A 12,305-nucleotide genomic window follows, 5' to 3' on the forward strand; every position below is an offset into this window, starting at 1 on the left:
ATATACTAATGGAAAAAAAGTCCAGGTGACTGGATCTTTTTCCATTAGAATATTCTCGGATTTGCAACGGGCACACTGATTGGGCTGAACAATCACTTGAACTGGGTTAGAAAAAAACTCTGCTTCACATGGATGGGGAGCCTGTTCCATAGATGGGGTAGTCTCTGGGATGCATACGTTTTTTGGATATTAATGGCTAGTCATTGTATAATGATAGAACTACAGGTTATATAAAAAGATTTATAAAGTCTAGGAAAACACAAACGATGAAGACATTGTTTGTTAATTATATTAGACCCAAACTTGAGTATGAAATAGCAATAAGGAACCTACAGTAAAACAAGCAGGAGTAAACTGGAAGGGATATAGCAGAAATATACCAACGGCATCCATAGATGTGAAAATGCAAGTTAGTATGAAAGACTAAAATATCTGAACTTGTGCAGTGTCTTTTACAGAGATTTAAGAGGCGATCTTATTCAGGTATATAGGACAGTTAGAGATAACTACCTCGGGAATGTTTTGGGTTATCAAAAAGTAGTAGGGAATCATCAGACAACCTATGTAGAAGATTTTATAGGAATGAGAAGTGTACTAATTGTTTCTCTGAGAGAACAGATGATGCAAAGAACAGACTACCAAATTATATTAAAGCAAGCACTAGTTTAGATATTTTTAGAACAGCCTGGACACTTATGGAAACAACTGGTTTGATATATTAGTGAGCTAGAGAGGCATTACTGCTTCTGCTTGAAATATTTGTATGTATGTATATATGTAGTATTCTATCTAAGCATCCAAGTTACATTTAAATTGATTCATGCTGGAACATTGTATGGGAATTGATTTAAGCAGCTGGAATAAACTTTTCTATAGCTACTTCTTATCTTGGTTTTGTTTAGCAAAGTTTGAAAATTTATGTTTTTATGTGTTTGTGTTCTGAACATTCCAGTTTAATGAAACTAGTAATAATTCATCTCTAAAGGCTTTGTAAGCCAAGATTAATTTGCCGCTATATTGAACAGTGAATACATTTGAGTGCTGCATCATTCCATGTAGGTATATTCCTTGGCAAATTTACTTTGAGTTCATTCCATGGAATCTAAATGTTCAAGTTTGTAACTTCAAAATATGTTGTTGGATTCAAAGATGGAAGAGATAGAGATTTTGTATATTTAAACCAGGCTATCTTCATCTCCCTATAGGTTCATAGGTGTTTATTAGGCTAATGACCACAAGGGCCTTTTTAAGTCTAGCTATGCATCCCAAATCTCTGACAAGTTCTGATAGCCTTGATAAGTGTAAGCATGGGCCTGGGAGATGAACCATTTATGTTACCTGTTTTTCTTAGAGACATGGGTCTCAAACCAGGGATGAATTTCTGGTTTCCCATCCAATTATCCAAGTTGCACTTGAACTGGGTTAGAGAAAAACTCTGCTTCACATGGATGGGGAGCCTGTTGCATAGATGGGGTAGTCTCTGGGATGCATGCCTATCTCTCCAGCAGGTCCTATCTATGTTTGTATGCCAGGCATAGATCCCTCATCAAAAGCCTGCAGGAGACAGAATACAGGAAAAGGGCCTTGAGCTGGTGGTTTGCATAGGACATATTACTTACTCCCTGTATTATTTTCGTAAGGAACCTCTGTGAACATTCTACTTGCTGGAGACCACTCGTTTAGTTAGATACCAAAGAGGGCATTGTACTTAATGATAGGTCTGATGAATGCCAAATACAGTGGGACAATGACTTCCTTGGACTTAGATGCCATACCTTTATTTATAAGTTGTGAAACATAGAATGATTTCCTCATCACTGTAGACACGTGATGATCAAAGGCTAGATTACTATCTATGTGTGTCCCTAAATCCCTGACTACTGGGTCAGCTCTAAGGGATGTGTTGTCAATATGATAGTTACCAGGGATGGATGTCTTCCACAAGGATACTATTACGCATTTCTTGCCATTTTGTTTTAGTCCATGGCTCTGACACCAGTTGTTTGTCTGTGTCAGCCTCTCCTGGAGAACATTAGTGTCAGGGTGAGATTCAATGACAGCTCCTAATTTACAATCATCTGCAAATTTAGTCAGCCAAAGGCCACTGACATTGACCTTGACTTCTGAGAAGTAAATGCCAAAAAGGAGCGGTCCAAGGACTGATCCCTTAGGGACTCCACTTGTGACTGGCCTTTTTGTAGGGGTAGTCTCCCCAATTCTAACTTCCTGGTTCCTGTCTGTGAGCCAGTTGGCTATCCACCGGGTGACATACAGGTTTGTACCTAACCTCTTGAGGTTGTCAACGATGCCTGAGTGGGGTATTATGTCAAATGCCTTAGCCAGGTCAAGGTAGGCAGTGTGAACAATTTTGCCCTCATCCATTGCTTTGGTGACCTTCTCAAAGAAGTCCACCAGGTTGAGTAGGCATGATCTGCCCTTGACGAAACCAAACTGGGTTGGGTTCAGTTTCGACAGGTTTACTATATCTCTATGATCATTCTTTCCATGGCTGTACATACAAGACTGGTGAGACTTATGGGTATGTAGTTCCCAAGGTCTGTAGATGGCCCACCTTTGTGCATAGGGATGACTGTTGCCTTTCTCCATTCATGAGGCATGAATCTTGTTTGGAAGCTACAGTTAAATAGTAGCTCCAAAGGCCCTGATAGGTCATGTTTCATGCTATTTAGAAGGCATCCTGGGATATTGTGTGGGCCCATTGATGCAGTGTTCTTGGTCTTAGAGAGAGCATTTAGGACATGTTCCCTAGTGATAGTAGCTGGAGTTATATTTGATGATATTTCCTGAGGAAAGGTTGAGGGGGAGTATGGAGTATAGTTGGAGCTATATTTTTCAGCCAGGAGGTTTGCTGTATCTTATGGCTCAGTATAGGTGGCTCCATTTAGAATGAGCTTTGCACACAATTGTGTATTGCCTTTGAGGTTGCGGTCATAGTTAAAGAATGTTTTGTGGTTGTCCTTGGCCTCGGAGACTTTAGTTGTCCTCTGAGTTGTTTGTTTACTTTGGTGAGAGTGCTTTTATCCTGCTGGGTGCTGCACCTCCTAATTTTTGTCATGATGTTCTTGTTTCTGTTATACATCCAACTGATTTTGTGATTCCACCAGAGTGGCTTGTTTTTTGAGTTAGTTCTGTATTTCTTCCTGTTGGGTAAAGCTGCCTCTGTGCAGCTATTAACATGCTTGTACAGGGTTTTTGTGAACAATTTTGCATAGGCAGAAGTGTTCTCAGGGTTTATCGGGGCTTGAAATGTTGTCAGGTTTTCAATTAAGAGCAGGAGGTTAGCCTTAGAATAGTTCCTGAATATTCCCAGTTTAACTGGGGGTCCAGGTTTTATTTTACCTGAATGGAGACCATTTTGCAGTCTGACCTTGCCAGGGAAGACATTACAGTAGGGGGTGTGCAGCCGTCTCCCATATTAGTGAAGTCCAGATTCAGTATAGTTGCATCCCTGGTTGGTGTATTGACAATATGGTCCAGGGAGTTTGCGTTTACACAATCCAGGTATATCTGTGCATTTACATTTGTTGTCATATAGGATTCCCAGTTAATAGGGGGGTAATAAAAGTCACCCTTGAATATGGTATTGGGTTGGATGGTTAGTGTTTTTAATAAGTTTAAATACATGGTATGGGTTTCCTGGGTGATAGAGGGGGACCTATAGCTTGCAAGGAAGTGGTATTGGATTTTATCTATGGTGATTTGAAAATGGAGCAGCTCAAGTGCATTGTCCTTTTTGACCATCCTTGGAGTATATTTATTTTTGAAGCAAATTGAGACACCTCCACCTTTAGTCCCTGCCTGTGAAGTAACCGGTCTAAATATATTGAAAGCATTATAACCTTGCACTGTTGGTGTGCTTTCTGTGGCTTTAAACCATGCCTCAGTGACCGTACAGACATCAGCATTCTCTAGGGTAAAGAGAACTTCTAGGGAGTGGAGTTTTTTGTTTAGACTCATAGCATTGAGCAATAATACCTTTAGATTTTCTTAGTTTTGATTTGCTATGTCAGAAGTACTTTCAGTTTGGCATTGCCTAAAAAAGACATTATGGGGGAAGACACTGTTTTAGCTAATATTCAAGAGCCTAGAGGGGAGAGGTGCAGACCATCCCTGGTAAAGCAGTGTGGTCTGTTGACCATCTCCTTCGATGCTGATAAATATTGCACCCCCTTAGAATGACACCAGAAACTAAGCCAATTATTAAAGTCAATCACCTTTTGTTCATATTGTGGCATCATCCTTTGAGAAGGTAAAATGCTGCTCAATGTTAGGCTCATTCCAACCTGAGACACATATTCCGAGATCTCTATGATGTCTCTCTTCATATAGTCTAGGAAGGTACGTCTCAGGTCATTTACTCCCACATGGACTATGACTGAGAAAATGCATGACAATTGCACACCCATATAGCAATATGTGGTAGTGCTGCATGGAAATATATTTGTGCACTCACATACACAGAGTTGTCTTTAGTGATATTAGAATCCCTACCTATCTATTAGTATACACTATAGCACTAAGCACTTATCACATGTGCCACAAAGCTTATCTAAATACCTGCTTAATTTCTCTTCCCTGTATTCAAACTCTGCACCTACTGCACATAAGGCCATAACTTTAGCCACTTGGCTACGTGGATATGTATATATTTTCTATAAGCAGCCCGAGTTGTCTTAAAAGCCTTGCTGTGGATTGTATTCATATGTTTATCAACAGAATATTTATATGTAATAAAATAACTTTCTTTAAAGCTAAATTGAGGGTTTGCCAAAAAGTATAGATAAAATTGTTGACCATTAAATTGAAGTCTAGTATAAACTTGCCACTCTAAAATGTCTTTAACATATTTATTGATTGCATCTAGATCTTGTTCAATTGTTAATGTTAATCCATTTTGAATGTTTGCTGTTACACAAGCTTCTGTGAATATCCTAACATATTACTGTATATAAAATATCAAACCACTTACGTAGTACCATGAGAGTGAAAGCTAAAATTTAAGATTCCACATCTGGTAATCACAGACTAGATACTCTCTTGAAAAACTGAATGTTATTTTATGAATCTGGCCCTGATCTTCTTTAATATCTTTCAAGATGGAACTCTACATTACAAAAAAGAAAAAAAGGACTTGGCATGATGGTGAGTGTGGTTAGTAGCATGATGGCTTTGATATGAGTTTTTGTGTCTGTCTTGCAATTTTGGTATTAGAACTTACAACATACTAGCATAGAATAATCATTGATGGTATTAGGTTTTCTTACCTTTTTCTTCAGGGTGAAATGGTTTACCATTTCTGTACCATATCACATGAGGTTTAGGATATGCCTTCCAGGTAGTGCATACAAGACTGGTCTAAGGAACAAATTGGAACAGTATTAGTTCATGATGAACAGACTACAGCTAATCAAATGATTAGGTCAAGAACACCATCAAAAATAGACAATAATTTCCTTTAAAACTATATCAACTTGATTAGTCCTGGGCCAACAGTAGTCATTCATTAAACAGATAATATATATTAAAAATGGTCTAACTAAACACTACAACACATCAGTGGGTCCCAGATCCAGAAAACTACACTGAAGTTAACAAGCCTAACTTTTCTAGTAATATGATTGATAGTATACAACTGAAAGAAGGAGGAGCATAGGATTCTAATTCTATTTAGAATTAGAATGTAAACTTTATGAATCTTCAACGTTTAATGGTATTGATTCCCACCCCATTAATTACAATACAGAGGACTATGATTGGTTCTCCAGTATGTCAAGAGATTTGTATTTTGATCAAAGTATTGCATTCCTTTCAAATACACATATCAAGAACAAGCCATGATTATAGACCCACCATAATGTGGGAAGTTCTGGCTAGTCCTATGTACTGCTAGCACTAAAACAAATGCTGTGTGGCAGCTTAAGGTGAGTTAAGAGCTTTTTAGTCTGTTAGAAGACTTCCAATTAAGTTCCTATTTGATTGGCATCTGTGCAGCAACATGAGTTCTTAAACAATCTGGTATTACAGAGCTGACATAAGTATATTTTGCACTTTATCTGACTGTTCAGTGTTTCTTAACAGTACTGCACTGTTTTTATTTATTTGCTGGACTGAATTATTTACTTTTCTGTGTCTGCATCTATATATTTGCTGAACTCTAGCTGAATTTTGTTTTTCTCCCAGCCTCCTGCCCAACTGCTGTTGTGTTCTAAAAGTTGGTGGCTTTTGCAATTGCTCACCTCTACTTAGCTCATTCTACCTAATACAGAGATCATTTGGGAAGGCCAAACCCCTTAGTTCCTTATCTTCTGTTCCTCCTCTCTCCCTTTCCACTTTACTTACAAACAAACAAAAAACAAAAAAACCCACTTTATTCAGCTGCTTTTACTGTATTTGTGTTTCCTTCTCCTACTCTATTACTTCGTCTTGCTTTTTCTGCTACTTGCTGCTTGTCCTCTAAAGTGTTCAATTGCATCTTTCTGTTGCAATTATTACTGTTTGTTTATAGCCTGTTTAAAGTGTTATTCTAAGTCTCAGTTTTCTTTTAAGCACTTGGCCTTTAGGCTTACCCCTTAGCTCTCCTTGACCTTTCTCCTTCAGATTCTGACAAATATGTAAGGACAATTTCCTACAGCTTCTCCTACCAGTCTGGTTGATATGGGCATCCTGATACAGTGTAGCAACTGCCTCATGTACACAGACAATCATCTACTAATACCACCTAGGAACACAATTTTCGAGATATTCAGTTACATTAGGAATCACAAGCTAGTATATCTGGCACTGAGAAGGTTGTCAACACAATCATTACACCTCAAATGCCACCCACACTTACACAACACAGACCACATATGCGGATATCCTGAACAAAAAAAATACCCAAACAAAGCAGACCTCTGATCTCCACAGCCCACCACACCACATACCATGTATAGTCCACACACCTATGTCTCACAGCCGCTAAGGCTTAACCATAAACTCAACATATTAGTCATAGGACACTCCATTGTGAGACAAACAGATGTGCTTCTCACCAGGCTGAATAAGGAGAAAGTACATTTAGTTGTCTGTCAGGGACCAGAATCTGCCTCATTACAGACGCACTCAAGTCTTTCAACAATAGATACTGCTATGACTCTGTCATAGTCCATATTGGTGTAATGACTTGAGACAGTGGACTATATAAAGAGAGACATAATTGAACTCACTGAATATGTGTGTCCCAAGCAGGTATGTCCCTAGCCATGAGGAGCATTCTACTGTCACCCAGAATGATGCCTTAATTTAAACAGAAAATTATTGACTTTAACAATTAGTTTCTGGTGTCATTCTCGTATCATTCCAGGGGGATCCAATATCTGACAGCCTAGGAAAATATGATCAACAGACCATGATGCTTTGCCACAGATGGACTGCATCTATCTCACCTGGGCTTCAGGCTTCTGGCAAAGGTAATTGCCTCACCCATAGTGCCTTTTTTAGGAAAAATGATGAGGTTAGAACTACCATCATAAATATTTCAATAAAACACAAATTAAAGGTCATGCTGCTAAATGCTAGAAGAAGTCTAAACATGAAACTGCACTCATTGTAAGCATTCTTAACCCTGGAATATGCTGACATCTGCACAGTCACAGAAAACGGGTTCAAAGCTGCAGAGAGCACCACAGCCTTACCTGGTTACTCATCCTATCATACATTCAGACCCCAAACTGTGGGCAGTAAAGCCAAAGGAGGTGAAGTTTCAATATATATAAAAGACATATACACCTCCAGGCTGGTCAAATAGTATGACATACAGGGGACACTCCAGGTGTAGTTAATCAATGATAATACCCCTATACAAATCATAGCTAGCTACCGGCCCCCAAATCTGACTCAAGGTGCCCAATCCTCCTATCTGGACACTTTCGCATCTATCAAGAGTCAACCCTTTACCCTGATCCTGGGTGACTTTAACTACCCAAACATAGATTGGAAGAACTACTCATGCCAGAATGCAAATGCCCAGATATTCCTCAATTTTGTCAATACAACTGCCTTGGAACAGCTAGTCAGTACCCCCTCAAGAGGTGACAATATCTTGAACTTGGTATTAACCAACATGAGTAACCACTGCATCATTCCTGCAGTATCATCCTTTCTGGTAAGAGCCAACCATAAAGAGGTCATTTTTGAAGTCACCATCTCCCCTGACCCCCTCCAGCTAAGGTCAAACAAAAGACTTCTCAAAAGCTGATTACAGCCTCCTGAGGGATGGTATGAATAGCTTCACATCCTTCTACCCCTCTCTAGGAACTGGCATCAGTATCCAAAACTACACCAAAGCACTATGCGAGCATTTATATAGATGCATGGAATTAGGAATACCCCGCAGGACAACAGCATCCTCTGCAAGGAAGAGTAAACTTGCCTGGTGGGCATCTGCAATAAATAAACTCTATAACAAACGGAAAAAATTGCTGTCCAGGACCAAGAAGGAGCAAGTGCCCAATTGGAATCAATCTCCCCTTAGTCAGAACAAGCAAATACGATCACTAGTGAAATCCTCCAAAGTGGACTTCGAGTTCAAATTGGCACATCAGCTAGAGACAATCATAAGGCCTTCTTCACATATGTCCGCAGTCTCAAAGGAAGCCTCCAGATCTGTTCAGAACTGGTGGTCAAGGACACTACATATACAAATTCAGTAGATATAACAAACTTCCTGTTTCACAGATTCAACGAAAACTTCACCCCTCTATCCTCCATCAGTAAATCAGGACATCCTGAGTACCTGCTCCCTTCCCCTTATATCTAGGGAACAGGTCATCACTGCCCTCTCAAAGGCAAAAAATACAGCTTCCATGGGACCCAATAACATTCCAGGCCGCATCCTACATGAACATAGGCAGGAACTTGCAGCACAATTAGATGCCCTATTCAACCAATGCCTAAGTACCAGCTTCATCCCAGCTGAGTGGAGGACAGCCACTGTCATCCCTTTGCACAGAGGTAAAGCATCCACTGATCCAGGAAATTACAGACCCATCAACGTAACTAGCCTGATCTGCAAGGCCATGCAATAGATTATTATGGACCTCATTAACAAGGACATTGGCAACCTCTATATACTTGATCCCACACAATTTGGCTTCATCAAGGGGAGGTCATGTCCATTAAATTTGGTTGACTTCTTTGAGACAGTCACCAAAGCCATGGTTGAGGGGAAGACGGTGCACATCACCTACTCTGACCTGGCCAAAGCCTTCGACACTATTCCCCACTTGGGAATAATAGATAAACTCTCTCAACTAGGCATCAATCCATATGTTACCAGATGGGTAGCTAATTGGCTCACTGATAGAACCCACCTAGTCAAAATAGGGGAAGCCACCTCAAGCAGTAGACCCGTAACAAGTAGCATAGCCCAGGGTTTGGTCTTGGGGACTCTGTCATTTAGGATATACTTTTCTGAGGTGCAGGCCAAAACCAGTGGGCTATGGCTGACCAACTTTGTGGATGACTGCAAGCTGGGTGCTGACATCAATTCCACTACTGATGTAGACATCTTCCAAGAGGGTCTCACCCAAACAAATGACTAGTGCCAGAAACATGGCCTCAAGCTGAATACCAAAAAATGCATCATCATCCCCTTTAGGGAGAGTGATGTCCCGACAAATTATCACATTAATAACAATCAAAAAAGTGTAGTAGCACTTCAAAAAACTGCAAATCCAAGAAACAAGTGCCAGGGAACATTGATACACGGTTCAGATAGTTTATTCCACAGAAGTTAAAAATCACAAAGAGTGTTCAGACCAGCAGTGTACTGTGTTAACGCTCTTAACATCAACACTTCAAATATGCGTTTTCGTCCTCACACATAGGACTTCATCAGACAATATGCTTCAATTCAAACACCTTTAAATAGAAAATAAATTGAATATAATTAAATTAATTATCCACAGAACTTTCTCTATTAGTTCAAACAAACCAATCATTGTACATAATTCATGAATATTAATGCCTATCGTGTTAAAGTGCAGCAGTGCTTCATATTTTAAAATTATGTTTTAAAATATTCCTTTATTATCTATTCATTGTTAAAACTAACATGAATTTAATATTTCAAATAGTTGAATACAATTTTCAAATATAAAATAAATATATATGCAATAAATAAATACTTGATTAAAATACATTCAAACTTTAAAATTTCCTATGTTATGCTTGGGAACTGGCTTTGTGTGTGTAGTAAATAGTTCCATCTAGTGTCCATATCCAGAATTACACTACAATTTATTAGCTCTTATTTTAAGTAAAGGAGAAATTGTTAGAAAGTCATTAATCCCTGGTTTAGTGTTGGAATCTAGGGTGACCTGCCACCACAGTTCCCTACGTTCCAAAATTTCCTCCCATAGGCCACCCCTAATATCTGGCTTGATTTGATCCAACACATAAAATTTAAACTTGTATTCAGAACATGTCATGGTATGTTTATATAGTGCATTAGTGTTTTTAGCTTTCAGAATGTCATAATTATGTTCATATATTCTTCGTTTTAAACATCTTTCCGTTTTACCCATGTAAAACGACTGACATTTCTGACAAATAGCAATATAAACGACCCCTTTGCTCTCACAATTGTAATAGTTCCTACTTTTTAACCATCTCTTTCTGCTTTCTATATATATTTCCGCCTTATTCATAATATATGGGCATTGTTGGCATCTGCCACATTTATATGTCCCAATCCTCCCTTTATTTCCTTTACTTATTTTCCCACTACTCCTTTCTAGTATCTTACCTAAATTTGATGAATTTTTATAAACTATTTTTGGTTCCATTCTAGATATTTTCTCTATATCAGTTAAGGAACTGAATTTACTCCATTCCTTATTAAAAATCTCTCTTAATTTAAAGTTAGGATTATTATATTCTACTACCAAACTTCTCCTGTAGGTATCTTGTTCATTTTCTTTTCCTACTTTCAGCAGGGATTTTACCCATTTCAGGATTATTATCATTCCCCTTACCAAGTATTGGTTTAAATCTGTCCAACCTTCCACCCTCTACTTCTTTGCTTAACTTCTCTACAAAATCCTTTGGGTATCCACGTTCTATAAACATATTAGTTAGGGTCCTGCATTCATCTTTGAAATCCAAATCATTTGATGTCATTCTTGAACCCCTTACTAATTGTCCTTTGACAATGTTTCTCTTGCTGTGTAAGGGGTGGGCGCTGTCATAATGTAAAAATGAATTCACATATGTATCCTTTCTGAATACCTTACTCTCAAATTTACCTGCCCTTTTATATATTTCTATATCCAAATATTTCAATGAGTCAGTACTAATAGTGTGTGTGAACTTCAAAAACTTAGTAGTTTGGTTGATATATTCCATAAACTCTAGAAATCTTAATTGACTACCTATCCAAAAGATGACAATATTGTCCAAAAATCTATGGTATATTGTCCATGATTCCTTGAACCTGCAATTGATGATATACTGCTCTTCCCATTTGGACAAGACGATATTAGCATATGTGGGGGCACAAGCTGCCCCCATAGATACTCCCGTCTTCTGCTGGTACTATTCACCATTGAACATAATAAAATTATATTTTAAAACTGTATCCATGAGTATCACACTTGCTATCTTATCATCCAAACTCAGATTTTCATCATTGAACACAGTCTCCTCGAAATTAACCATCCCCTCAGAATGTGGTATACATCCAAACAAGTCAATGACATCTATAGTAATGAACAAAATGTCATCCCTGTACATGTCCTGGTTTAATTCTCCCAAAAAGTCCCAGGAATCTTTAAGAATCAATTTATTATTGACCCAAATGTGCTTAGTTTTAAAATCCACAAATTTTGCAAGGGGAACTGTTTTGGAACCCTCAGCTGTAACGATGGGTCTGAGGGGTGGGTTTGTCATATTTTGTGGATTTTTGGTATCCCGAATATGGTAGCTACTTTAGGTTTCTTAACTTCCAAATATTTAAAGGTTTTTTCATCTATTATATTCTGTCACAAGGTCTTGTAAAATTGAGTCAATTTTGTGAGAGGCAACATTAATTTAATTTAAGGATACCACAGTGTACTTATTGTCGTCTCTCAAGATAGAATTCATCTTTCCTTCATATAGAATTGTATCCATTATGACTATCCCCCCACCCTTATCTGGTTTCATAACTCTCAATGAGGAATTGCTACTTAATTCTCTTAAAGTCTCATTCTCTTTCTTACTCAGATTATGATGAATCCATCCTTTATTGTGTTTATTTCTAACTG

General features: G+C 38.4%; 1 protein-coding gene across 6 annotated transcripts in view; it reads right to left on the reverse strand.

Annotated features, from left to right (window-relative positions):
- Positions 1-12,305, reverse strand: part of CD96 (CD96 molecule) — a 629,135-nt gene that overhangs the window by 429,983 nt on the left and 186,847 nt on the right. For all 6 annotated transcript variants that reach the window (XM_044072718.1, XM_044072716.1, XM_044072717.1 and 3 more), the window contains exon 6: positions 5,286-5,376. In XM_044072718.1, coding sequence (XP_043928653.1) covers positions 5,286-5,376 — 91 coding nt within the window. The remainder of the gene's footprint in view (positions 1-5,285; positions 5,377-12,305) is intronic.

The sequence above is a fragment of the Protopterus annectens genome, chromosome 5.part0 (assembly GCF_019279795.1).
Source record: "Protopterus annectens isolate FY-2018-M chromosome 5.part0, PAN1.0, whole genome shotgun sequence".
Taxonomy (NCBI): domain Eukaryota; kingdom Metazoa; phylum Chordata; order Ceratodontiformes; family Protopteridae; genus Protopterus; species Protopterus annectens.